Genomic DNA, 27,268 nt, shown 5'->3' on the forward strand with positions numbered 1-27,268 from the left:
CCAAGATCCCCCAGTTTCTGCAGTCGCCAATTAAATTGTCAACTCCTTCTCTTCTATGGTAGAACAAATGGGGACATGCTACTGTTCCATCAAGCATCACAATCAAATGGATCAGATTGACTTATCTGGCCAAAGGAGGAAGCAGTGAATTTGGGTGATGACCATTCCCCATGGGAGAATCTTGCTTTGGGGTGGGGGGTGAAAACAAAGCTAAAATGGGAAATAATTTCCAAAATATGGGTGTTTACCTCAGAAAATACTTGAGGCAATTTTAATCCGTTTTTTGTAATGTTCACTTGATAACTTCTAAAGGAATGCTGGGATTGTTCCAACTCAATAATGCAAAGCCTTTGTTCAGTATTCCTCTTGAATTGTCATTTAATACATTTTTTTAATCAAAAAATCATTTGTGGGACACAAGCATCAATTGTAAAGGTAGCATTTATAAGCCATCACACACAGAATGCTGAAAGAACTCAGCAGGCCAGGCAGCATCTGTGGAGAGGAATAAACAGTTGACATTTAGGGCTGAGACCCTTCATCAGGACCGGAAAGGAAGGGGGCAGAAGCCAGAATAAGATGAAGAGTCTCAGCATAGGACATGTATGGTGCACAGAGTGAAGCTCCCTCTACACCATCTCATCGCACACTCGACTTGCACTTCAGTGATGTCAAAGTAATTTTATCATCAAAGTGTGTATGTCTCCATATACTATCTGAAGATAGATTTTCTTACAGGAAAATAAATACAGTGAATTTACAACAGCTATACACAAACAAAGACTGACGAACAACCAATGTGCAAAAGAAAACAAATCGCGCAATTAATAATTAAATAAATAATACCCAGAACATAAGTTAATGAGTCCTTAAAAGTAAGTCTTTGGGTTGTGGAATCAGTTCAGTGTTGAGATGAGTGAAGTTATCCACACCAGTTCATGATGGTTGTAGGATAATAACTGTTCCTGAACCTGGTGGTGAGGGACCAAAGGCTCATGGACCTCTTGCTTGGAGGTGGTGGCATGAAGAGAGCACGGCCTGATGACTGGGGGTTCTTGTTGATGGATGTTACTTTTTTTTGTGGCAGCGCTCCTTGTAAATGTGGTCAGTGATGGGGAGGGCTTTGCTTGTGATGGACCAGGCTGTATTTACCACTTTTAGTTGACTTTTCTGTTCCTGGGTGCTGGTGTTTCAATATGAGGCCATCACACTGCAATTCAGAACAGACCGTCAAGGTTCTCTGTGCTACAGTTTTTGAAACTCTGCTGTGATTCCATTCGGAAATAAGCTGTGGGTGTTGTTTCTGTTTGGAACCTCTGCTGATAGGGCATCATATATTGACGATCCCTAGTTATGCTGAGGAGTCTCATCATCGTGGCTCTGTCTGTCTAAGTAGACAATGGATGCGCCCATCTGGGGCTCAGATCTGGGTGAAGAATATGGAGATCCTGGGCTGCCCAGACATCAAGATCCCTCTCTCGGCCTCGCGGATGTGGTCCAAAGGATTGCGAAAAGCAGTACATTTGGCATCAGCTTGGCTGCAGGAGCTGCCGGGAGGTGACGTGATACGTCATCCAACCGCCTTAGGGGCTCCACTCCGGATTTGTGTAGGGTTTACTCCTTGGCCTTCTCTTCTTCCAAAGATACCCACAAGGCAGTGGGATCCGTAACCCTGGATAGGGGCCCATACCGGGTACTGTCAGCCGGATCCAGCTGAGCTCGAATCAGCCTGAGGAGTCTGATACAGTGGTAATTAGGAGAAACCTGTTTCTGATCTCCTGGTCTGATTCACTTCTTGATTGATACATCTTTTTAAAACAAACTTTCAGTCTCTGCCATCAGGAAACTGGTAGCAACTGTTACACCTTGCAGCTCTTAATACTTAAGCTGAAGGATTTTTAAAGAAAATAAATGGTGACAAAATTGAAATACAATTTCACTCTTCCAGTTGGAACCTCCTGCTTTATAATGAGAAGTGGCCATCTTCTTTGTAAGTCCGTCACCCCTATTGGGCATAGGCTGCTGATAGCCGCTTGCCAGAGTCCTTTGTTCTGGGCTAAAGGTTGATCAGCCCTGTGGCTTCTGCTTTCACCGTATGACTTCATATACCTTCCAGGCAAGGATCCTTCCTCTCCTAAGGATAAGGTCTTTGGAGCTTCTGCTGGGTTTTTACAAGACAGGATTGCTAGCCCCATGCTCCGTCCTTCTCCTCTCGGAGCCGGCTTTGGGATCATCCGTGATGGAGTTGATGAGAAATGTGGGAGTCTGGATTTTTGCTCATTACAAGATATCAGACATAAAAAGTTTGCAAAATCACCAGGTTTCTGGATCTTTCCCAAAGTGTACAATGGAAATTTCACGTCCTGCCTTACAGCAAGGTTGAGGGAAGCCCCTTGGGCATCTGCGCAATAAATTAGCAGCAAGAAGTTGTTCCCGCCACCTGGAGCCATGCCCAGAAACGCAGTGTCATTTACTGTTATTCTGAAGTAATGAGTCATACTTGGTCTCTGAAGGGATGGGCTGGGGTCGAGGGGGTGAACAATTTGAAAAAAAATATTATTTTCCCCCACATCCTGGTTACTATGTGAAGAACATTGACCAAAGTACACATTTTGGAAAATAGTGATCACACAGTTCATTCCATTATACATAACTTTTATTAATGCAATAGGTCAAGAAAATATATTATTGTTGGAAACAATGGGAAGTTGCACTTAAAATTCTGCAATTCATTACTCTTGAATTTAAATGATAATATTGGTTTTAAAATAAAGGGACATTGCCGCCTGTGAAAGAGTTGGCAGCAGTTCCAGTTCAAGATCTTCAGTGATCCCATCATTAATCCCAAGGTCCCATAATAATAAGTCATGGAAAAAGTGTATACAAGCTAAATTATCTTCTTAGAGTGGATTTAAAAGGGATAATGCCAGAATACAAAGGTGGAGGGGCTTCTTCCCTGTTCTTGCTTCTTTTCCTCCTTCCTTTCCAGTCCCGATAAGGGTCTCAACCTGAAATATTGACTGTTTGTTCCTCTCTTAGAGATGCTGCCTGACCTGCTGAGTTCCTCCAGAATTTTGTGTGTTGCTCTGGATTTCCAGCATCTCTTTTGTAAACTTTGCACAATGCGTTTGATTTAATATTTAGGTTTGGTGATTTCAACAATTTAGTTTTATTTTCATATTTTAGTAAACTACTTGAAACAATGAAACATTTACACTTTGAACAGAGTCAATAGTTTCAGAACATGGGTTTAATCTTTTTGTTACTATTCTAAAATCTCTGGAGTAACAACTAAATGCATTTTAAAGTCAAAGATGTTGCCCTAAATTTAAAATTCCTGAAGAAGAATGATTATATATCATTACTAATATACATATTTTAATATGGAATTTGCACTGAGTTTGGTTATCTGCTACAGAAGATTCGGCATAACATCTAAAACTTTGACGAACTTCTCTAGGTGTGTAGTGGAGAGTATATTGACTGGCTGCATCACAGCCTCGTATAGAAACACCAGTGCCCTTGAAGGGAAAATCATACCGAAAAGTAGTGAATGCGGCCCAGTCCATCGCGGGTAATGCCTCCCCACAATTGAGCTTATCTACGTGAAACACTGTTGCAGAAAAGCAGCATCCATCATCAGGGGGCCTCACCGCCCTGGACATGCTCTCTTTTCACTGCCGCTAACAGGAAGAAGGTACAAGAGCCTCAGGACTTACACCACCAGGTTCAGGAACAGTTATTAACCCCAACCATCAGGCTCTTGATCCAAAGGAGATCATTTCATTCAACTTCACTTGTCCCATCATTGAAATGTCCCCACAACCTCTGAACTCACTTTCAAGGACTCTTCATCACATTTTCTCAATATTCATTGCTTATTTATTTTTTATTGTTTTGTATTTGCCCAGTTTTTTGTCTTTTGCACATTGGTTGAGCGTCCAAGTTGGTGCACTCTTTCATTGATTCTGCCGTATTTATTCTATGGATTTGTTAAGTATGCCCACAAGAAAATGAATCTCAGGGTTGTATATGGTGACGTATGTACTTTGAAAATAAAGTTTACTTTGAGCTTTGTCTGTGTTAGCATCTCACAAGGGCATCCTCTTGCTTGATTTCAACATCATATCTTCAAGCATCTGTCAGGTCATCAGATCTCAAAGTTCAAATTAAAATTTTATTATCAAAGTACATTTGTCACCGTGTACAACCATGAGATTCATTTTCCTGTGGGCATACTCAGCAAATCTATAAAATTGTAACACTAACAGGATCAATGAAAGATCAACCAGAGTGCAGAAGATAACAGACTTTGCAAACGTAAATATAAATAAGTAGCAATAAGTAATGAGAATATCAGATAATGAGGCAGAGTCCTTAAAGTGAGATTATTGGTTGTGGGAACATCTCAATGGATGGGCAAGTGAATGTAGTTAACCCCTTTCGTTCAGGAGCCTGATGGTTGTGGGCTCGTTACTGTTCTTGAACCTGGTGGTGTAAGTATTGAGTCTTACTTGGATCAGATTTTGAATCTTTCTTAATTGGCTAATTACTGTTGTAGGTTTCAGGTTTGCTTCTAAACCCGTCACATTCCTTTTGCAAAAAGAAAATCAAAAGGCTGATTATGCACTTAATATTTAGTATTCCAAAGATTAGCTTGCTGCTATAAGCCTACAGTTATTAATTGTAGGGGTGTTCTGCCAGATCAGTTGGGAATATATCCTCATGCAGCCAGTACTAAGTGTTGAGCTAAGGTTCAGGAATGACATCCTCTTTTGGGAAGATTCTTTGTTTCCCTCTTGAGATCACAGGCAGCTAGCTGGAGCGACTCATTTGGTTTGAGGGAAGAGATAGAGATGTAGATTTTACTTTATTGCCACTAGAGTTTGGGTAAATCTGCAAGGTGTTTGCTGTTGCTGCATGTATAATAAATGTTGACCACGAATCTGGCAGGTTTCCACACTTCTTCCAGCCCAGTGAGTGAGCAAAACTTGGGAATTAATCATTTTGATTTAACTTTCCCACTTGACTCGTTGCTCCTCGTGCCGGTGGTAGTCTGATCACTCGAGTCGAGTAAGATGCTCTCCTAAAGGGTTGTTTATTGGTGGATTCTCGGTGGGGGGTCTGTAGAGGCAGATCCGGGATCCACATAATCGGAATGGAAGGGTGATTTCTCTTATTTGTGGATGCTTGTGCGTGACTTTGTGTAATGGAGGCAAATGCGTGGTAGCCACCTTGATAGATTGGATCAGGGTCCAGTGGCATGGGACTCAAGACGACTTGGAACCCTTCATTGCTGCAGCCTTCCTCCAGCTTTACTGCCACTGTGATGTCATCATCTTCCACCAATCTACTGCTGGATCTCTCTTTGCCCAGAACCTCCCCCTTGACCTTCCTGCCACGTGTGGCCCGACCAGGAGCTAAGCAGCAGGTGGCATTGCTCTTGGGATCTCAGGAACTCACAAGCCTTTCCACCACCACGAGATGACCATCTTTGGAGAGAAAGTCATCTACCCAGCTGTGTAAATCTACCCTAGTACATCTGGCTGCCTCATTCTGGCTTACAATGGATTTTAGGCAGGAATGAGGTTTTAACATTCACAATGCTTCATTCATGACACTGTTTTCATTGACTCTTGTGGTTTTCCAAGCCAAATGTGTCAGACTGTGCTCTTGATTACCTCTGATTCTATTGGCGCCCATTTTGGGTTGCTTTGATACTTTTTTTTAATTGGACATGAGTTTTGTGACATTGAGCACAGATGCAGACAGTTGGCACATTGAGTCCTTACAAGATTTGGAGTAATTGTGTCAGTCCCACTCCTCCACTTTCCTCCATAACTCTACGAATTATTATCACTCAAATGCCTATCCAATCCCCTATGGAAAGCAGTGATTGATTAGCAACTGAACTCTACTACAATTAACTTTGGACATGTACACTTAAAAATGGGCTTGGCTTATTCAGATGTGATTAAAGGAGAGAATACCTCAAAGAGAAGATGAGATTTCTTTCACTAGCTGTGCTTCACAGAGAATGCTTCACTGTTGATCAGTAAAGCCATTTTCTAGTTAGTGAAGTCTTATTTATCAGGATGCCACACTGCACCAAGTAAAAGGTGTTGTGAAGATCCCTTAACTCAGTTGTTGTGTGAAAGTCTTCTGGTGCCGTGCGGAACATGGACCATAACACACAGGAGCAGAATTGGGCCATTCAGGAAGAGAGGCCCTCCCAGTCTGATCCTCCCTGCGTGCCCCGAGCATCACTCCCACAACCCACTGCCTGTGGGATGACTATAGTGGGAAAGAGACAGTAGCACAACACTTTGCAGACTGTGGACTTGCCAAGAGGGTGTGGAGAAAGATGAAAAGTTCTGTATTGCACTTCACCCTGAGCAGCTGTATGGCAGGGGTCTTTCTGGTTTAGGGGCTGTTCCCAGGGGCTCACAAGGAGACAAACATCAAGTACTGCTGGCAGATCATCAGCTCGGTGAAAGAGGCCTTTTTGGTCTGCCTGAAGGTTGCCAGCACATCAAAATGTCCGTGGAGGAATTCTGCCAACTGGCAAATTCCAGGCCGCAGCAGTACATGGCGAGGGAAGCACTGAAGTTTGGTGAAACCGCCACAAGAGTTTGGTGGCAAAGGACCAGAGTATGGGGTTGCTCTCCTACTGGAGAGTGAGGGTCCAGGTGGGGTGGGGGGGGGTAGGAAGCCCCTCAATTATTATTGTTGTAGTATACCACCCCAGAAGGCCAGATGAGTGTCAGTGGTGCTATTGATGTGTATAAATGCAATAGAACAGTATGGAAAGCATTGACCATGAATGTAAAGGATGAGAAGGCATTGAATGTAAATATTTTTATTAGGCATAAAGTTTGTTAAAGTAGAACTAGGGCTATTCAGCCCATTGAGTCTGCTGCAGCATTCCATTATGGCTGACTTACTATCCCTGTCAACTCCTTTCTCAAAGTTCAAAGCATGTTTATCATCGAAGGATGTATACATTATACAATCTTGAGATTCGTCTCCTTACAGGCAGCCATAAAACAAGAAACCCCGAAGAACCTATTTTTAAAAAAATGTAACAAACACCGGATGTGCAGAGAGAGAGGGAGAGAGAGAGGGAAAAAAGAAACCGTGCAAACAATAAAAGGAAGCAAATAGTATTTAGAATGAAAGTAGGTCCTCAGACATGAAGCCCAAAACAGGTCCGCAGCCTCAGCTTTCTCCCTGCTGGGATCCTCCAGCATTGTGTGTGTGTGTGACTACAGCACTTTTTTTGTCATGTCTTTTCCATGAACAACACAACATGCTTCTGCTGTGCTGAACGGATACCGAGTGTCTCCCTGAAAGCTGTATTAATAGGGTTAGCAGCGTTAACCAAAATGAGATGCAAATGTACCAACACCAAAATGTTTCTCGTGGACAACATCAAGCGTTAATGCCAATGATTTAAAAGATCAGAGTCCAAAAATGTATGATTCTGCAAAAAAAAAAATGACTCCACAAACTGAAGCTTCACCACTCGATCCTGTCAGCCCACTCAAAATGGTTTTGTCTGTCCGGATGCCAAGGTTACTTTATAAACTGCTTTAAAATCCCTTTGCACAAATATTTCTCAGGGAATAATAATTTTAGAAACACAAGCCTTGTGGGTATACACTAATGTTTCATTGTAAAGTTTATTATTGGTTTTAATAATTTAAAATACTAAAAATTAAATATAATTAATTTTAAATTTTTCTACCAAGTCAAAAGAATTACTGCCATCACCAAGTGTAAGCAAGATCCATTTTCTACCAGGTAGCTGATGATCATAACCAGTCCATTTTATGTCAAGCTCAAAGTGGAACATTTCATATCTTAGGCACCCTGCTATTTTGATCTGTAAAAATTTGGCATTGTTTTTGCACTTAAAATAGTTGCACTTTGATAGCAAGAGTTCTGTTAAGCCTCTTGTCGAGTCTCAAGAGTGCAGATGTTATTGAACTTTGCAGTGAAAGAGAGTTCAAAGTAAATTTATCGTCAAGGTATATACAGTATATGTCACCGTATAAAATCCTGGGATTCATTTTCTTGCAGGCACGCTCAATAAATCCAATAACTGTAATAGAATCAATGAAGGACTGCACCCACAGAGCAGACTCATTGTGTAGTAAAAGCTATCCCATTAATTCCATTTGAATCTTGAAGGCCATGTGTTTCAATTTGCATTTTTTCAACAGAGAATAAGATCATAGGTCGTAGGAGCAGAATGAGGCCATTCAGCCCATCAAGTCTACTCTGCCATTTCATTATGGCTGATTATTATCCCTCTCAACCCCATTCTCTTGCCTTCTCTCCATGAGCTTTTGATGCCTTTACTGATCAAGAGCCAGTCAACCTCCGCTTTAAATACGTTCATGACTTGGCCCCCACTGCTGTTTATGGCAGTGAATTTCACAGGTTCACCATCCTCTGGCTAAAGAAACTCCCCCTCCCCTCTTCCTCTTTTCCCCACTCTGGTCCCTTACCTCTTGTCACCTACTTATAACCTCCTCCAGGACCCTCCTCCTTCACTCTGCTATGGTCCATTCTCCTCTCCTGTCAGATTCTTCCATCTCCAGCCCTTTACCTTTCCTACCCACCTGGCTTCACCTATCACCTGCTAGTTATCCTCCTTCCCTTCCCCCCACCTAATTTCTGGCGTCTTCTCTCTTCCTTTCCAGTCCTGAAGAAGGGTTGCAGCCCAAAACATTGACTGTTTATTCATTTCCACAGATGCTGTCTGAACTGATTTCCTCCAGCATTTTTTTGTGTGTTGCTAGAGAAATCTGTTCTCATCCGTGTTCTAAATGGATGTCCCTCTATTCTGAAGTTGTGCCCTCTGGTCCTCAACTCACCCACAATGAGAAACATCCTCTCCATATCCACTCTATTTAGGCCTTTCAATGCTCAAAAGGTTTCAATGAGAATCTCCCCCTCCCCCATTCTTCTAAACTTCAGTGAGTACAGGCCTGGAGCCATCAAACATTCCTGATAAGTTAACCCTGTCATTCATGGAATCATTCTCATTAACCTTCTCTGGACCCTCTCCAATGCCAGCAAAATAATTAATTTCTAATTCTACTCATTAGGGTATCAAATGGACTAATTCCCTCATTGATGTAAACTGGCTTATTCTCACAAGCAAGTTCTTTTGTATTCACCTATTCAGCACAAAGATAGAAAAAGTATATTACCATCATCTATAGACATATATTTTACTTACAAATGGTGCCATTTCAAAAGAAACACAACAGGAAATCAGGAAATATCCAACAACAGGAAATTCTAGGGGATTTCGGGAAGATTTTTTAGAAACTAAGTGGCCTTTATCTGAAATGAAAAATTCCTCAGGAATCTATATTTAATTGGTATTATCTTGGAACATAATTGACAAGAAATTCATTCCTTCATTGCTACTGAATTGCTAAAGAATTGCGCAAATTGAGTAATTCATTTGTGGTGAATTACAAGGCAAATATCTTCCAAAAGATTCTCAGTGATCATAATTATCTGATAGGGGGAGGAGAAGGGATTAGTCTGATTTCTAACTGGAAAAAATCCACTGATTTAATTGTGCTTGAAATGTATTCGTTAGTCTCCAGATTTAGGCCTAGGGTAATCAAGCTGGCCCCAATTCCCCCCCCCCTTTAACCCTTGACCTCAATCTTGTCAGGTCAGGCTCCCGTCTACACTAATTCACTTGATTAGCATCAAGGATGAAGTTGTGCACATCGCCAAAGCCCGGTGAAGTTAAAGTCCTCCACTTGGCCCTAACCAGAGCTGAATGTGTGGGGGTCTTTTGTCTATTTGCTTTCATTCGTAAATCTACATTTCCTATTGCCCTTTTCAGTGGAGACATGTGAAATTCAAGTAAATTTTATTCTCAAAGTACATATATGTCACCACATACACTCATTATCTTGTGGGCATACTCAATAAAACTATAGAATAATAATAATAATCATAACAGAATCAATGAAAGACAACCCAACTAGAGTGTTCAACCAGAGTGCAGAGGACAACAAACTGTGCAAATACAAAAAGAAGAAACAATAATAAATAAATAACCATAAATATCAAGAACATGAGATGAAAAGTCCTTGCAAGTGAGTACATTGGTTTAGGAGACATTTCAGTAATGGGGCAACTGAAGTTGAGTGAAGTTATCCCCTTTGGTTCAAGACCGTGATGGTTGAGGGTTAATAACTGTTACTCAACCTGGTGGTGTGAGTTCCGAGACCTTTTTATCTCCTTCCTGACGGCAGCAGTGAGAAGAGAGTGTTAAGTGATGATTAATGCAAACGATACACTCTGTCTCTAATCTGCAAGTACACCTTGTGGTTTGAAAGCAGCATCAAGTTATAAATAATACATTCAGCGGGAAAGTATATTACAGATCCTAATGTGCAATTCTCCTGCCCCTTAAATCAAGCATTGCCACAAGAGATTTCGTTATGTTATAAAGCAAATGCTTATACATTTGCAAACAGATGCTGGAATCCGGAGCAAAGAACAAATTGCTGTGGGAATCCAGTCAAGACCCTTCATCTGTCTACCCTTTGCTCTTCACAAGTGCTGTCTGTCTCACTGAGTTCCTCCGGCCGTTCGCCTTTTGCTTATTCATGTGGGTAGAATCTTCTGCAAAACTGTTCTTTAATCTTCTAACATTGGAAGTTGCTCTTCCTGGTGCATTTTTGATGTTTTAACTATATTTCTGCTGGAAATTAATTTATCTTTTTTTTTAACTTTTCCAGTGATCAGAGCAAAAGTCATTACAAATAAAGAAGTGAGTTCTGGGAATGATATCTACGGAAATCCCATCCAGAAGATCCAGTATGAGATCAAACAGATTAAGGTACCTACAACAAAGACTGAACGAATATTCTGTTTTTCATTAGAAATTTAGTTCTCCAAATTCAGAACTGTATTACATTCTTGTTAAGTTATGAATCACCAGCACAGCAACAATACTATTTAGTACGTTTTGTCAGTATGTTAGTGACACCCAACATAAGAATGAAATACAGTGAACTTATAATAGTGAATATTCCTGTTATGTTCTGAGTCACCAACATACCAACAGAACAATAACTGTATTTTGTTCATGTTACAGTGGTATAGTGGTGACACTCAACTCCACTCATTACAGCTGGTCTTCTTAATCTAATGTGGTCTCAATCCCGTACAGTTCAGTGATATAATTGGTGTGGGAAGGATGCTAGGTCCTTTGCAGAGTTTTGAAATTAATATATTTATGTCATTTTATCACTACAAAGGTAATTGCCCAATTATGGTGCTAAACAAAAATAGTATATTTTTGCTGGGCTGAGAATCAGATCTAAGTGATGTATTTGATTGATACAGGGGCCTCAGTCAACCAGATGCGCTATAAACGAAGGTCATGCTTCATGTCTGGTAAATAAGTCTAGAGTCTACACATTCTATTGTAGCTTCTAAAACAGTTTTTATGGCCTCACTGAGTTTTGCACCTCTTGCCCCAGCCAATATTCTCTTGCCTTCCTGTATTCCCACCCAGTCATCGCATGCATTTTGATCCGACCTTCACGCAGACAGTGACTTTGAAGAGATGAGATTGCTCTTGGCACATCTCTTGGTGACATAATGTTGGATGAATGCTGGCGACAGCATAGCACAGAGCCAAGGGCAATAGAACTCATCGGCCTAATGATGTGATCCTTAGCAGCAAAGGTTCTTCTCGGACTTCTCTGAGAAAGTGTCTGAATGTCACCCAAAGATCTACTTGCACCTCTGTGATCTCGGTAAAGATCATCAACTTTGTTCCCTGTGAGTAGAAGGCTGGTTTGTGCAATGGAAGTTACCAGCTCCCCATAATTTTTAAGTGGTGTAGTGATTAGCGTAACGCTATCAGGGTATGATGCATTTTACTAACACGAGTTTCTGCAGATGCTGGAAAGCCAGAGTAACACACGCACACACAAAATGCTGGAGGAACTCAGCAGGTCAAGCAGCATCCATGGTGAGGAATAAACAATCGACGTTTCAGGCTGAGACCATTCATCGGGACTGGTGAAGAGTCTTGGCTTGAAATGTCAACTGTTCATTTCTGTCCGTGGATGCTCCCTGGCCTGCTGGGTTCCTCCAATATCTTGTGAGTGTGTGTGATGCATTTCACTGTACGTTTCAATTTGCATGTGATAAATAAAACTAATCTTTATCTTTCTCATCATCCTCAACGTCCCTCAGGGAAGCTGTGTGCAAAATCAACTAGGGAGCTGTTAGGTCAACGATTCAGCAGGTGATAGTGACCTCAGCAGAGCTGTTGAGATTGCCTGCTTTGCTCTTTTATTCAGACAGCAGTGGAAGTGAGCCAGTGAGTGCAGCTGCAACACTAATTTCCTTGGCACTGAAGGTGCCCAAGGAGACACCAGCAGTGTTCGTGAAGGGTTTTAGATGCTGAATGTTTAGTTACTGAATGTTCTTATGTGAACTCTTAAACTGAATAGGAGGTTGCCAGACGTAGGTTTTTTACGAAGGCACTGTCTCTACCCATGATTTCCATTAGCAGCATAATTGCCCAGCGGTTCCACGAGAATGGCCCATACCAGGACTTCTATAAGATTATGAGAACACTCAGTCCTCTTTTATTGTCATTTAGAAATGCATACATGCATTAAAAAATGATACAATGTTTTTCCGGAGTGATATCACAGAAAACAGGGCAAACCAAAGACTAACACTGCCAGAACCACATAATTATAACATATAGTTACAGCAGTGCAAAGCAATACCATAATTTGATGAAGAACAAACCATGGGCACAGTAAAAAAAAGTCTCAAAGTCCCGAGTCGATCGACTCCCGAGTCCCTGATAGCGGCGGCAAAAGGGAGAAACTCCCTGCCATAAATCTCCAGGCACCGTCAATATGCCAATACCTTGGAAGCAGCCGACCACAGCCGACACTGAGTCTGTCCGTCCGAAAACTTTGAGCTTCCGACCTGCTCCTCCGATACAGCCTCCCGAGTGCCATCCTCTGCTGAGCGCCTTCGACCTCACCCCGGCCGCTGAAACATGCAAAGCCGAGGATTTCGGGGCCTTCTGCTCCGGAGATTCCGGTTACCACACAGTAGCAGCGGCAGCGAAGCGGGCTTTTCAGAAGTTTTCCAGATGTTCCTCCGCACTCTCATGTCTGTCTTCATCAAATCAGAATTGTGCACGGCCCCCTACTTGACAGGTAACAGATATTCATCACTGGAGAGGCCACGAGCTGCCATCTTCTCCTCCTTACAGCACAAATTCATAGAGCAGTACAGCGAGAGAGAGGGACTTTTCAGGCCAGCACATCCATCCTGACCAAGTTGCTTAACTAAGCTAGTCCCATCTGCCCATGTGTCTCTAAATCTTTCCTATCCCTGTACCTATCCAAGTGTCTTTTTAAATGTAATTGTACCTGCCTTTACCACTTCCTCTGTCAGCTCGTACCACGTACTTACCATCACCTTGTCTAGAAAAAGTTGCCCTTTCAATCCCCTTTTTAAACTTTTCACTATAACCCTATGCCTTTTAAGTTTTCCCCTGGAGACGAGACTCTGAGTATTTACCTTATTTATCCCTCTCATGGTTTTATAAACCTCTATGTGAGGTCAGTTTTGTTGTCTGTATCCAAGGTCTGCTCTTCCCTATGCCTGTGTGGAACTTCCGTTTGAGCAAAGTGTGCCAAGGATATCAAAGTGTTTTTTTTTCTGTTGACCAAGAGAGCTTATCAAGCACAGACGAGCTACATTGGGTTCAGTGCTCTCGAGATAAAGAGGATGGAACCAAGGGTCTGAGTATCTTTCTTCTGGCAGTCAAGCAGTCGTTTATAAAGTTCGAAGTAAATTTATTATCAAAGTACATATATGTCACCATATACATCCTTGAGATTCATTTTCTTGCAGACATGCAAAGTAGAACTGGGAAATACAATAGAATCAATGAAAAACTACATACAGCAAAGACTGACAAACAATCTAGGTGCAAAAAGAACTTTACAGTGCAGACGACCCGGGTTCAATTCCCCCTGCTGCCTATAAGGGAGTTTGTATGTTCTCCCCGTGACTGTGTGGGTTTCCTCTGGGTGCTCCGGTTTCCGCCCACAGTCCAAAGTTGCACCATTTGATTGGTGAATTGGTCTTTGTATATTGTCCCGTGATTAGACCAGGATCAAATTGGGGGGGGGGGGTAGTTACTGGGTGGTGCAGTTTGAAGGGCCTACTCTGTGCTGTATCTCAATAAATAAATAATGTGCACATGAAAATGAGTATAAAAACCGTGAGTTGCAGAGTCCTTGAAAGTAAATCCACAGTTTGTGGAATTGGTTCATTGTTGTAGTGAGTGAACTTATCCACGCTGGTTCAGGAGCTGATAGCTGAAGGGCAATAACTGTTCCTGAACCTGGTGGTGTGGAACCTAAGGCTCCCATACTTCCTTCCTGAGGGTAGCATTGAGAAGAGAGCATGACCTGGATGGGGGATGGTGCGGGCCGTCAATGATGGATGCTGGGGGCCCTCAGTGATGGATGCTGCTTACTTGTGGCAGCGTTCCTTGTCGATGTGCTCGATGGTGGCTTTCCCCACCTGTCTTGTTTACCATCCTTTCTAGGTGAGCTTGCAATTCTTCTTAAGAAACAAGTACAACCAAGTACAGGGACATTGACTAGCTACCCCTGTTTATGAAGCCTCTGTGACACAGCTGGGAAGTGACAAATCTGGATTCTGCCAGGAGTCACTTCTGCTAAAAGAGAAGGTTGCGACCTGCCAAGCAATTGAAAGAATTTCTACAGCTTGCTTGCTGTCCTTCAGTGTATTTGATCTAAGCTTTACAGAGACAGTATTTGTTCCAAAATGAGCTCTTTTATACAGCTATTATCCCATGGCACATGTAAGCTAACGTGCTGAAGGAATTTTGATTGGGAACTTTCCATGCTGCTTCCCCCTGCTGGTGGATTGTTTTATTTTCCAACACAGTAACCACATTTAATGATAGCATTGCTCAATAGTAAATCTAGGGAGGGACATTTTTATTGTAAATGCAGAGTTTACTAATATGGGAATCATCAACAATGTAGTGTTTTAAAGCAGTGTGCAGTTACTTGTAAATCAACCAGATGTTTAATAGTGATAACTTCTCCCCAGTCTGCATTCCTTTTTGATTGCTGATTTGATTTGGGTGATTTTTATCACAACATAGATCCAAAGGTCTTTTCAGTTGACTACAAATGCCTTATGTTAACCTGTTTAAGATGGGTATGCTGAGTAAACTGGTTGGTTAGCCATTACTACCACCAAACTGGCTAAATGTCTTCATTTATAAATGGCTAGATAACATCACTACAGATTCCACAACCTATGGATCACTTTCAAGGAATCTGCAACACATATTCTCAGTATTGACAGTGTCCCTATCTTCTGCCCCCCACCCCTTTTTTAAGCACATTGGTTTGTTTGTCCGTCTTTGTGTTTAGTTTTTCATTGATTCTATTGTATTTCTTTGTTTTAATGTGAATTCCTGTGAAAACAATGAATCTCGGGGGTAGTATATTGTGACATACACATACTTTAATAATAAATTTACTTTGAGCTTTAAACTTTTGAAATGTATACAGTAACTATTAGGAACGTTTAAAATGCATTTAGACTGTCTCATAGGCGGGCAGGAACTACAGGCAAATGGAATTAGTTTCAAGTTAGCATCATGGTTAGAAGAGACACCATGGGCCAAAAGGGCCTTTGTCTGTGCTGTATTGTTTTATGTTTAATGAATCCCATTAGTATCTACTGAAACTTGGAGTACTGCGGCAGAGATGCTGGGACTGTGATGTTGGATAAAATGCTAAAGTACCCGCGTGCTGAGCCAATAAATTATAAACCCATACAAGATGATGGTTTTATCAATCCATACTGAATCCTTGACCTGTTATTGGATTGAACATACACTCACAATCAGGAACATAGAATATGGAACAGTACAGCACAGGAATGGCCACTCGGCCCACAGTTTTTAGCTGGTTCAGCACAACAGCAAATATAAAACACCCAAACACTAATCCCTTTACCTACACCGTGTCCATATCCCTCCATCTTCCTTATATCCATGTGCCTACCCAAAGTTTCTTAAAAGCCCCTAATGTGTTTGCCTCTGCCACCATACCAGGTGGTGCATTCCAGGCAACCACCACTCTCCGAGTAGAAAAACTTTCCCCTCGCATCTCCCTTGAACCCACCTCCCCCTCGAACCCATCCCCCTCTTCCGAGAAGGTTCTCACAGATCTTTGAAGTGATTTTTCCCCCAATTTAGATCAGTTACTAAAAATGACGAAAAAGATGATGTGATCTCCATGTTCTTGGTACTCATACAAATTTTGGTAGTATTTATTTAGAGGTAACAGAATGGGGCAGATCCCTTCCTGTCCAACAGGCCACACCATCCAGAATTCACCTATTTAACACTAGCCTCATCTCAGGTTGAGTTACAATGACCAATTAACCTACTAACGGTATGTCTCTGGACTATGGGTGGAAACTGCAGCACAAGGAAGAGACCCAAGCACTCATGGGAAGAATGTACAAACTTTATCAGAAATCTGAACTCAGCGGTAATAGCTTCGTGCTAACCACCAGGCTACCATGGCTCCCTAATAGAATATATACGAGGGGTGATTGATAGGTTTGTGGCCTAAGGTAGAAGGAGTTAATTGTAGAAAACCTAGCACATTTATTTTTCAACATAGTCCCCTCCTATATTTGGTGAATGCAGCAGGCCAGGCAGCATCTCTAGGAAGAGGTACAGTTGACATTTCGGGCCGAGACTGACGAAGGGTCTCGGCCCGAAACATCGACTGTACCTCTTCCTGGAGATGCTGCCTGGCCTGCTGCGTTCACCAGCAACTTTTATGTGTGTTGCTTGAAATTCCAGCATCTGCAGATTTCCTCATGTTTGCCCCTCGTACATTTACACACTTAGTCCAGCGGTCGTGGAGCATAGGGATCTTGGACCTTCAGAAAGTGTCCCCAGCAGGGGTGGTTGATAAGTTTGTGGCCTAAGGTAGAAGGAGTTAATTTTAGAAAACCTAGCACATTTATTTTTCAACATAGTCCCCTCCTATATTTGGTGAATGCAGCAGGCCAGGCAGCATCTCTAGGAAGAGGTACAGTCGACATTTCGGGCCGAGACTGACGAAGGGTCTTGGCCTGAAACGTCAACTGCGCCTCTTCCTATAGATGCTGCTTGGCCTGCTGCGTTCACCAGCAACTTTGATGTATGTTGATCATATTTGAACTGTATACTTGGCACCTTTATCATGTCTGCAAAGGAATAATTCCTGCTGATGTGGTATTTAATTAATGAAGTAGTTTTTACATTCCATAATGCTTTATAACAAAAATACCCACTGTATTGATGATCTGCAAGATGCTAGATAACTGGAGGGAGTATGTAATAGCTATTCGGTTGACTCCTTTGGAATTGCTGTGAAAAAAATGACAGTCATAATTGGCGATTCATCGAATGCTGAATGTGATGAGGCTGGGATGTAGACGTATTACCTCCTTGGAAATGAATCATTTAAATACCTGTTATTCATCTCTTCACTCAAAGTTACATGAAAGCATAGAATTGTTATGGTAGAAAGCAGAACAAAGTTAATGAATATTGATTTATCACAGCTGCAACTCGCATATAAAAGGGTAAATTACTTAACCAAAGGATAACCGTGATATTGAACAGTGATGGAAATTAGCCTCAGGCAATTGCCCAGCTCCATAATTCTATCACTGTAGGATGTCTAAGATCTATTGTACATCACTGCATCTGAAAATGTCAAACCACAGCTGGAGCTGGAGAGAGAGCCGCAGATACATAATTCAGCAGTACCATTATCCAAAGATGATTATCTAGCTGCCTAAAACATAAGAAGTTTCTTTGATGATGCTGGAGATGCAGAATGAGAACGGGAAAAGAAATCAACCATGACACTGGTGGGTAAGGGTTTATGCAAGATTCACTTGCATTTGAAAAGACATTTTAAGGTATTGTACATTGCCCCCAGAATTTCATTACTATATTAAAATGAAAAAAACTCATTACTCTATAATAGCAAAAATTCTGTACTTTTGCCAGTTGTTTGTTTTTGTCTTTCACGTAAGCTTCACTGATGGCATTCTATACGGCTGAATTAACTGCACACCTTTATGATTCCCAAATGAATATCGCACCTGGAATTCATTTGCTAAGCAGGACTAATATGATGTACAAATTGCATGAATTGGCCTTCAGTAAATGCATGAGCATCCATACTTAAAAGATTAAGTTTAAAACACATGACACATATGCTTGCTTTTAACCTATGCAAAAACACAGTCTACCGAGTTCAAAGTTTAAAGTAAATTTATTATTAAAGTACATATACAAACCTGAAATTCATTTTCTTGGGGGAATTCACAGTGGATACAAAGAAACATGGTAGAATCAATGGAAAAACTACACTCATACAAAGACAGACAAACAACCAATGTGCAAAAGACAACAACTTTTGTTCGGAATACCGTTGTTGCTTACATGATTTGTATTTTTTTTCTTTCTCTCTCTGCGCATTGTGGGTTGGTCATTATTTTATTTTTTTAAATTGGGTTCTTTTGGGTTTCTTGCTTTGCGACTGCCTGTAAGAAAACAAATCTCAAAGTTGTGTAATTTGTACATTTTTTATAATAAATGTACTTTGAATCTTCAAAACTGTGCCAATTTAAAAAGAAAAACAAATTAATAATAATTAAAAAAAGAAATAAGTAATAAATGATTTTGAGAACATGAGTTATAGAGTCCTTGAAAGCAAGTCCCTAAGTTGTGGACTCAATTCGGTATTGGGGTGAGTCAAGTTATCCACACCAGTTCAGGAGCCTGATGGTTGAGGGAATATAACTGTTGAAAAGAGGTGACATTTTTTAACAAAGGATAGTTAATCAATGGATTTCACAATTGCCTATGTTTTAACCAAATTGCCCTCCTGTTTTCTGGTATTCCACTAATTTAATAGGCAAATTCCATTGTTTACAGATGTTCAAAGGACCAGAATACAATATTGAATATATTTACACTGCCCCTTCATCAGCAGTGTGTGGAGTCATGCTCGATACAAGTGGGAAGAAAGAATATCTAATTACAGGTAAATACATGCTTTTAATTTTGAAACTGTTGTCAAGATTTAACATTAGTGATGGTCTCTTTGGGGATCTCTGGAAGAATTTGCTAGAAAGTGAATATGAGGTCAACTTTGCTGTTCAGTTTTTTGGTTTCATTAATATAATTGGACAAGGTTAAAGTGAAGACTCAGTGAAAACCCTCGGAATAATAAATTAGCTTGTTGCACTCTTGTGATCTCTTTGCAGTAGATTGGTGCTGTATTAAGAGCAGCCATGTTGTTGCCTGCTGAGTAATGGATGGTAAGGAGATAATTAGGACATTGAGTCTGCTCTACCATTTGACCATGGCTGATTTGTTTTCCCTCCCAACCCCATTCTCCTGCCTTCTCCTCACAAACTTTGAGACTTGTCCTCCACAGATTCATCGCTCTCTTGTCTCAAATTCCTCCTCATCTGTGTTCTGAAGGATTATCCTTCTATTCTGAGGCTATGCTGAAACTTTACATTAAACAGTAAAGTTCAAAGAATCTGCTTTGTTTCTTCACATTCCACCAACCAGGGAGCCAAACGGTTTATGCAAGTGAAACAGCAGTTTACTTGCAAGTCCAATTTGGTGAACTGTATTCAGTACTTACAGTATAGTTTCTTCTACACTGGGAAAGCACAGATTGGGTAACAAAGGAAAAATTAGTTTCTGGAAATCTGAAATGAAAACGGAAAATGCTGGCAACACTGAGAAGGTCAGGTAGCCAAGGGTCTCACTGAAATACTGACTGCTTCTATCCACAGATGTTAGCTGATTTACTGAGTATTCCTTCCCCCTCCCCTTCTCTCTTTTTATATTCCCCATTCTCACTCCCCCTGACATCTTCTCTTCTCCTCACCTGCTTCTCACTCCCTTTGGGTCCCCTCTTCTTTCCCTTTCTCCCAAGGTTCACTCTCCTCTCCTTTCAGATTCCTTCTTCAGCCCTTTACCTTTTCCATATATCACCTCCCAGACTCTCACCACACCCCCTTCCCATTTACCTTCCCCCTCCCCATCTCCCTTCCCCCTCACCTAGCTTCACTTAGCACCTTCTAGCTGGTACTCTGTCCCCTCCCCCAAACTTCTTATTCTGGCTTCTTCCCCCCTCCTTTCCACTCTTGACGGCTCTCAGCCCAAAATGTTAACTCTCTATTCGTTTCCATAGATCTTGCCTGACCTGCTGAGTTCCTCCAGTATTTTGTGTGTGTTCAGTATTTAATGTTTGCATTACAGACTGAGTGACAATAGAGTGGAATGCCTCTGTTGGGGAAGGTGGCTCCGAACTTCTAGCTGCCTGCCACTTTAATTCTCTGTCACACTCCTGCTCTGGTTGTTTACAAAGTTCTGTTGAAGCCCGACATTAGCTTAAGGAACAGCATTTTATGTTCCATTTGGGAATATTGCAGCCCTTGGGACTCAACACTGAAATCAACCTCTTAACATTAACTCAGTCTCCCTATCTGGTTTTTTTTCCGATCTCCAGCTGCTGATGCGTTGTGCATCCCAAGTGCCAGCATATTCTTCTTCCTTCCCTCTGACTGTTCCTATCGACAAGATGGCACCAAAAGCGAGGTGTCACCTGTAAAGCTGGTTTGCTGCCGCAGTGCAGACATCTTCTCAGTCTTCTCCACCCCTGCCTCTCTCAGCAGCTTGTTCGGTTCAGAAGACACATTAACGCTGTTTCCACTAATGTTCCCTACCCTGCTGAGTGATCAAGTATTTCCTGTTTTATATGTGCTTTACAAGTCAAGTCATCATCGTCTTCATCGTCGTCATCATCAACATCATCTTATATTGACGTAGGCGATCATGGTCTAATCCATGACCATGATTGTTCTTGGCAAATTTTTCTACAGAAGTGGTTTTCTAGTGCCTTCTTCTAGGCAGTATCTCTCTAAGACAGGTGACCACTGACCTGGCATCCATGGTTGCATAACCAGGACTTGTGATAAGCACCATCGCACGTATGACCATCCACCACCTGCCCCCTTGGCTTCACGTGACCCTGATCAGGGGCTAAGCTGGTGCTACATCTTGCCCAAGGGTGACCTGCAGGTTAGCGGAGGGAAGGACTGCCTTGCACTTCCTTTGCTAGAGATATATCTTCACCCTGTCATCCATCAAGTTAAGGCCTCCAATTTAATTACAAAGACAAAAGATGCTGGAAATCCAGAGTAACACACTGGATGCTGGAGGAACTCAGCAGGTCAGACGGCAGCCATGGAAAGGAATGAAGAGCTGACATCTCGGGCCAAGACCCTTCATCAGCACTGGAAAGAAAGGGGGAAGAAGCCAGAATAGGAAGTTGGATGGGAGGGGAAGGAGTACAGGCTGGCAGGTAGATAGATGGGTCAGGGAGAAGGAATTAACCAATTAAATTTTTGTTTTTAAATAAGATCCCTGGCATGAAGTTTCCTGCAGAACTTAAAGCAAAGTTTGTAATCATTTTAGAAGTTTGTGTTTGGTGTTAGACTGTGTAATTCATTTTTCGCACTGTGGACTTCAGTGGCAAAGTTGCCACTGATGCACCTTCTGAATCTCTCATTGTCCATCTTGGTGAACATGCTCTCATTTTGTTATTGGGAAGAAAAACTCCGGAATTTTGCCCCCGTGGAAATGAACAAACAGCAATGCATATCCAGTTTAGAACGGGAGTTCACTTGTTTCCTCAGAGATTGATGGGGCATGTGGGAGGTAATTTGGGAAGATTGTGTCTTACTTATACCATTTTTTCCTGGGCTTTTTTGCCCACTTTGTATATTTTTTTTTTCTGTGACTAGGTATGGTGTAGAGCTCTTGTTTTGAGAGTTTGATGTGGTGCATGCAAATAGCATCCTTATTGGGGTTGGGAGAGTATAATTCAAGTCCTAAAGTTGGAGATGTTCTCTGAGAGGGCACTGGCATTGATTCCTACCAGTGGAGCATTTTGCAGAGACAGTGTTCATGGTATCTCTCCAATAAAATGTGGTGGCTATTATGGGTGCTCCATATCACCGAAGTGTATAGGACAGCAGAAATTACTTCTGTGGGTTTGAGGTCTAAATCTTGGCTTGATCGCCAGATCATCAACTCAGTGAAAGACTCCCTTTGGCTTGCCTGGAAGTTTTTGGTCTGCCAGCACATCAAGATGTCTGTGGACGAATACTGCTGACTGGCATGTTCCAGCCAGCGTACGTGCTGAGTTATGCGCTGAAGCTTGATGTAGCCACTGCAGGGGCTATGTGGGGAAGGACCAGAGTGTAGGGTTCTTTTGCTACTGGAGAGGGAGAAGCTGGTTTGGGTGAGGAAGCCCCTTAATTATTGTAATAAATAATTATTATAAATAATACAGTGTACTAGCCTAGACGACACATGAGTGACAGCAATGCTATTGATCTGTGGGAATGTTATAGAGTAGTACTGAAAGCATTGACTATAAATGTAAAGAAAGAAAAGGCATTGCATGGTTTATTCTTGTAAGTACTCTCTTTTAACTTAATAGCCAAAATTTATTGCAAACAAAAGGTGATGGTGAATCTTACCATCAATTCATTGAAAGATGAAATGTCAAAAGTGTGTCAGAGTCTCGTCACGGACCTTGGTGGAGGATCCTTGTTTTGAGAGTGTTTACGGTAAGGTCCATTCTCCTGCATCAGTGCACATTGCGCAAGCATTGCCTGACCATTGCAACTGAAGCACCAAGTCTGGAGTGCCCTGATTCTGAAGCAGAGACAACGCAGGTTTATCGTTTTCCCATTAATCCTCACCCGAGGTAAGGTGCAGAATGGGGAGAAAAACTGTTAGATGGCAAAGGCTTGCTTGGCAACAGTCTTCATCAAGATTCATTAAAGTCACAGCTTGCATGCCATCACACCATAGAATTTTGTCAGATAAACATAAAGGAGAGTTCTAAACCCTAGTTTGGATATTGGCACCTGTTGGATTATTCTTGCAATATTTGCAAGAATAAACCATGCTATATGTCCCTGTCCAAGTGAGATACCTCACGGCTGTCTGGACCTTGACAGCTATTGGATTAACCACTTTCATCCATTTTAATCCATTTTCATTGTCAGACCCCAAAACAATAGCAACGAGACCATAAGAAACTATCAAAAATTAACAAAAAGAAGTAAATGCTGAAAGATTCAAGAACTTTAAGACTATTGTTCTTCTCAAGCAATACCCTATGGACACTAGGAACCACAATGTGTCTGTGGTGCCTGGAATGCTTTAATGTCCAGCATGTTACATCTGTGGAGAGACTCCTGGCATCTCCGTCAAGCTGCGGAGGTCTGAGAGCTAAATGCAAAAGCAATGTGTTCTTGGATTGGAGACTCTCATTATATCAAGGGGAGAGAAAGAAACAGCTCTATAGTCACCTAATGGCAGTAGTCCAATAGAAAATTGGAATTGGGAATGGTGACAAATCTGTGGAATTCACTGCCCAAGATGAATGTGGAGGCCAAGTCATTGAATATATTTAAAACACTGGTTGATGGGTTCTTGATTAGTAAAGGTTATGGGGAGAAGGCAGGAGAATGGGGTTGAGAGGGATAATAAATCAGCCATGGTGGAACAGACATGGGGCCGACTGGCCTAATTCTATTTTTATGTCTTATGGTTTAAAACTCATAATCCAGAGATAGGTGATGAGTGTAAAGAGAGCAAAATGTCTGCCAACTCACTGACTGCCTGAACCTGAGTGGATTCTTTAGCACTCCCAAGACCAAGCGCTCCATTAAGAGCCAATAATTGAGGTGAGATTATCAAGGACAGGGAGATAATCAACACCAGCCAGAAGGAGCATTATGAAAAACTCCAGAACTCTAACTCTGTCTTGGTGCAAGTCTCCTTGATTACATCCCATGGCATATTATTCTGTCCAGCCTTGGTACTGCCCCAAGCAGCAAAATGTTGGAAAAAAAAGGTCAAATGAGGAATGATGAAGTCTCAAGAAGATAATATCCCTGATGTTCTAAAACGGGGTGGAGAAGAACTTCAGATACAAATTCACAACCTTTCCTCCCAAGTTTGGGAAGAGGATGATGTGCCAAGGAAACACAGAGATGCCATATTCCTGACCAGCTTCGCAAGGAACGCCTGGTGTGATATTGGTAATCCCAGGGTGGTCTACTTGCTCGACTGCCCATCCCTGTGAAGGCCCATTTGAAGAACAATGGATATTATCTTCAAAATGCAGAAACACCAGATAGATGAAGGGAATAGCATTAAGCATTTACACAACAGATGCCAGGATGCATCACCATATATGTCCTCAATCTACTTCCTTCCAGTGGCCAAGAGCTGTTGCCTGAGTTGTATCTTAAAGAAAAATGGATATGATCTTCAATATGCAGAAACACTAGATAAATGCAGGAATTAGCATTAACCACCATACATGACTTCACAGAAGCCATGGACACTCTATAGATTTGAGAGGTATCCTTCCCATAGCTCACTGACGTCACAGGTTCATCTCCTTACTACATCTACAACATTCTGGACTGCGCGCTGGTGGTGAATGGAGTGGACCTTGACATGGATGGACAGTTGAGCAAGGAGACTAATTGCCCAAGGTGGCATTTAGCTTCTTAAACTGCAACAGCACTCACCCATATGAGTGTTGGAAAATATCTTGAAGTGGTGGAATGGCTTGGTGAATTGGATGGTGAGACATTCATTTTAAGGTACCCAACCTCTGAATCTCTCTGGAGGTTCACAATTCTTTGACTGGTCAATTAAGCTTTTTTTTCAAAGATGACTTGACCCAGTATGTTAATGGTGAGGTGCTCAGTTATTGTCATAGACTTAAATGATAGAAGACTTGGTTATGCATCAATAGGAAATGGTAATTTACCGACAGAAGTTAGCACAAGTATAACCTGCAATATGACAGCCCAGGCTTCTTTGGAGACGGAAAGATGGTAAGACTCATCACTGAACACTTCTCAGTTTATGATGTTAAGGAGGTCACAGAAGCAGTTAAACGTAGTTGGATGTGGCTCCAGGAAGTTCCTCCAGCATTGTCTGGAACTGTAAAGGTAGATCTCCATCAATGGCCTTCATTTGTGCCATGTTGTCATCGTCGTCATGGCTATCCCTGGAGTCTGAGGGTGATGATCTTCATTCTGAAGAAGTGGCCCACAGAGTGAAGACGCCTGTGTGTGTATTTGTTTAACGTGTACTTGATGTTGCACTCCAAGACGCACACGATACTTCACAAATCAACCAATTGATTCCAATGGCATGGAAACCATGACGATTGGAGCTGATGGATTTGTTGCAGCCTTCATCCACCTTCACAGCCGTTGAGTTCGAAGTAACTTCGTCCGCCTGTTCCACCGTTGAGGTCTTGGTTGGTTTGTTCTTTGTCAGGGACCTCACCGTCGACCTTACCGCCATGGGTGACTCTACCAGGAGCATAGCTCCAGACGGCATTGCTCTCAGGATCACATAAACATATCAGAATGGGAATGGGACGTGGAATTAAAATGTGTGGCCACTGGGAGATCCTGCTTTTTCAGCGAAACGATCTCCCAGTCTGCGTCGGGTCTTGCCAATATGTAGAAGGCCACATCGGGAGCACCAGATGCAGTCCCAGTGGCCACACATTTTAATTCAACATCCTATTCCCATTCTGATATGTCTATCCACGGTCTCCTCTACTGTAAAGATGAAGCCACACTCAGGTTGGAGGAATAATACCTCATATTCCGTCTGGGTAGCCTCCAACCTGATGGCATGAACATTGACTTCTCAAACTTCCGCTAATGACCAACCTCCCCCTCGTACCCCATCCGTTATTTATTTATATACACACATTCTTTCTCTCTCTCTCCTTTTTCTCCCTCTGTCCCTCTCACTATACTCCTTGCCCATCCTCTGGGTTTCCCCCCCCCACTTTTCTTTCTCCCTGGGCCTCCTGTCCCATGATCCTCTCATATCCCTTTTGCCAAACAACTGTCCAGCTCTTGGCTCCATCCCTCCCCCTCCTGTCTTCTCCTATCATTTTGGATCTTCCCCCTCCCCCTCCCCCTCCCACTTTCAAATCTCTTACTAGCTCTTCTTTCAGTTAGTCCTGACGAAGGGTCTCGGCCTGAAACGTCGACTGTACCTCTTCCTAGAGATGCTGCCCGGCCTGCTGCGTTCAGCAACTTTGATGTGTGTTGTAAGAACTGCTTAACTGTTTTTTAAAAAAAGAAAAAGGCGCCATTATTATTAACCAGTTCGTGCACACATCGTTGGAGCTCTTACAGAACTGGGTCCCCCTTCCTAGAGTCGATGTCCTCCGAACTCCGAATGGGACCACCCTCGGTGATCGACCAAACGCTCTATGAGTCTGTCCATGTCTCCTCTCCTCGCTGCAGACCCTGGGCCTTGGACTCCTGCTCGGGGTCCGTTCCATTGCCCAGCTTACAGCATCCCGTCTCCTCTCTCTGTCCCCATCCGCCTTCTGCCCAAAGCCCGCGAAAACACGAGCTTACAGACACACAAGAAAGAATAACATCTATACCAGTTGGTTAGCAAATGAATACAATTCTCATTATCAGTAATTATAACCCAAACAAGCTGCTATAGAGAACCACCGTCTCAGCAGTTAATATCACAGAGAAGCCATTTTATTATAACATAACAAAGAAGCCATTTTATTAGCCTTAGCGGTAACATAAAGGAAGAAACCCCTTACACATGTATAAGTATGTAAAAGATATATTTGTTGTATGTCAATTTGACACAATAATCTCAAGTTCACTTTGATTTAGGCATTGTAATCAGTGTGCAAAACTTTATACAGTAATTGTCAATAAAAAATAACTTGGGTTCACTTTAATATACCCACAGGCAAACTGGACAAGGATGGAAATATGTTAATCACGCTCTGTGATTTTATTTCCCAATGGGACGTGCTAACTCCCACACAGAAGAAGGGCTTGAACCAGAGATATCAATCAGAGTGTGATTGTAAGGTAAGGAGAAAGTGGCATGGAATGAAAAAACCATGTAGATGACAATGAAATTGTAATGCATATGCCTGGTCAATTGGTGCTTCCTTAGTTAGACTGGTTCCTGCTTCCCCTT

At 42.0% G+C, this 27,268-nt stretch overlaps 1 protein-coding gene across 1 annotated transcript in view; it reads left to right on the forward strand.

Moving 5' to 3' along the window:
- timp2a (TIMP metallopeptidase inhibitor 2a) overlaps positions 1 to 27,268 on the forward strand; it is an 81,933-nt gene that overhangs the window by 46,335 nt on the left and 8,330 nt on the right. Inside the window, exons 2-4 of the mRNA XM_063074550.1 lie at positions 10,782 to 10,882; positions 19,097 to 19,205; positions 27,032 to 27,156. Of these exons, the coding sequence (XP_062930620.1) occupies positions 10,782 to 10,882; positions 19,097 to 19,205; positions 27,032 to 27,156 (335 nt within the window). The remainder of the gene's footprint in view (positions 1 to 10,781; positions 10,883 to 19,096; positions 19,206 to 27,031; positions 27,157 to 27,268) is intronic.

Source organism: Mobula hypostoma, chromosome 22 (genome assembly GCF_963921235.1).
Source record: "Mobula hypostoma chromosome 22, sMobHyp1.1, whole genome shotgun sequence".
Lineage (NCBI taxonomy): Eukaryota > Metazoa > Chordata > Chondrichthyes > Myliobatiformes > Myliobatidae > Mobula > Mobula hypostoma.